At 45.6% G+C, this 1,714-nt stretch overlaps 1 protein-coding gene across 1 annotated transcript in view; it reads right to left on the minus strand.

Moving 5' to 3' along the window:
- The window catches only part of GAMT (guanidinoacetate N-methyltransferase), an 18,402-nt gene extending 16,688 nt beyond the window's left edge, over positions 1–1,714 (minus strand). Inside the window, exon 1 of the mRNA XM_070732334.1 lies at positions 1,410–1,714. Within this exon, the coding sequence (XP_070588435.1) occupies positions 1,410–1,578 (169 nt within the window). The 5' untranslated portion in view covers positions 1,579–1,714. The remainder of the gene's footprint in view (positions 1–1,409) is intronic.

A 1,714-nucleotide genomic window follows, 5' to 3' on the forward strand; every position in this document is an offset into this window, starting at 1 on the left:
GGATAGACAATAGGACAGGGGATGGTAGGCACTCTGGTGCACTTATGTACGCCCCTTACTGACCTCTTAGGAACTTGGTGAGGTCAACCGTGGATAGTCTAAGGGTAAAGTGTTGGGGGTTAGGGGATGATACTACAGAGTCCGGTAGTGAGTTCCACGCTTCAACAACTCGATTACGAAAGTCGTATTTTTTACAGTCAAGTTTGGAGCAGTTAATATTAAGCGTGTAACTGTTCTGTGCTCTTGTGTTGTTGTGGTTGAAGCTGAAGTAGTCTTTGACAGGCAGGACGTTGCAGCATATGATCTTGTGGGCAATACTTAGATCATGTTTGAGGCGTTTTAGTTCTAAGCTTTCTAGACCCAGGATTGTAAGTCTAGTTTCGTAGGGTGTTCTGTTACGGGTAGAGGAGTGAAGAGCTCCTCTGGTGAAGTATTTCTGGACATTTTGGAGGGTATTAGAAACATAGAAACATAGAAGACTGATGGCAGAAAAAGACCTCATGGTCCATCAAGTCTGCCCTTAGACTATTTCCTGTATTTTATCTTACAATGGATATATGTTTATCCCAGGCATGTTTAAATTCAGTTACTGTGGATTTACCAACCACGTCTGCTGGAAGTTTGTTCCAAGGATCTACTACTCTTTCAGTGAAATAATATTTTCTCACGTTGCTTTTGAGCTTTCCCCCAACTAACTTCAGATTGTGTCCCCTTGTTCTTGTGTTCGCTTTCCTATTAAAAACACTTCCCTCCTGGACCTTATTTAACCCTTTAACATATTTAAATGTTTCGATCATGTCCCCCCCTTTTCCTTCTGTCCTCCAGACTATACAGATTGAGTTCATGAAGTCTTTCCTGATACCTTTTATGCTTAAGACCATGGGTCCCCAAACTTGGCAACTTTAAGACTTGTGGACTTCAACTCCCAGAGTTCACCAACCAACTATGCTGGCTGGAGAATTCTGGGAGTTGAAGTCCACAAGTCTTAAAATTGCCAAGTTTGAAGACCTCTGCTTAAGACCTTCCACCATTCTTGTAGCCCGTCTTTGGACCCGTTCAATTTTGTCAATATCTTTTTGTAGGTGAGGTCTCCAGAACTGAGCACAGTATTCCAAATGTGGTCTCACCAACGCTCTATATAGCGGGATCATAATCTCCCTCTTCCTGCTTGTTATACCTCTAGCTATGCAGCCAAGCATCCTACTTGCTTTTCCTACTGCCCGACCACACTGCTCACCCATTTCGAGACTGTCAGAAATCACTACCCCTAAATCCTTCTCTTCTGAATGTGAGAAATGCAGCATGGGTTCCAAACAGATGAGCTGTGTTCAAGAATTGGTCTGACAAATGTTTTGTATGCTCTGGGTAGTAAACCAACGTTTCTGGAGGAGGAGAAGGGTTGATCTTACCTTGCGAAGCAGCCTGGCTGGCCAAGGCTTCCATGTAGGGGGTTTCCCAACGCTCCATCACTGGCTTGCCAAGGATTTCCAAGTGAGTGTCTGCTGGATTGTAGCCCGCAGTGGCTTCTTTCCAAGAAGGCTTGCAGTTTTCCCCTTCCACAAAGATGGGACAAGCCATGTCGGAAGGTCTAAGGTTCCTGGAAGGCGGGAGAAGAAGGCTGTCGGAGCTCCAGGAGCCTGGAACAGGGCAGCCACCGCTGGGCTTCCTGCTTCGCTTGAAATAGTTGAGGGTGGGTGGAGCAGAGGGGGAAAGC

This window comes from Erythrolamprus reginae, chromosome 1 (genome assembly GCF_031021105.1).
Source record: "Erythrolamprus reginae isolate rEryReg1 chromosome 1, rEryReg1.hap1, whole genome shotgun sequence".
Classification (NCBI taxonomy): Eukaryota; Metazoa; Chordata; class Lepidosauria; order Squamata; family Dipsadidae; genus Erythrolamprus; species Erythrolamprus reginae.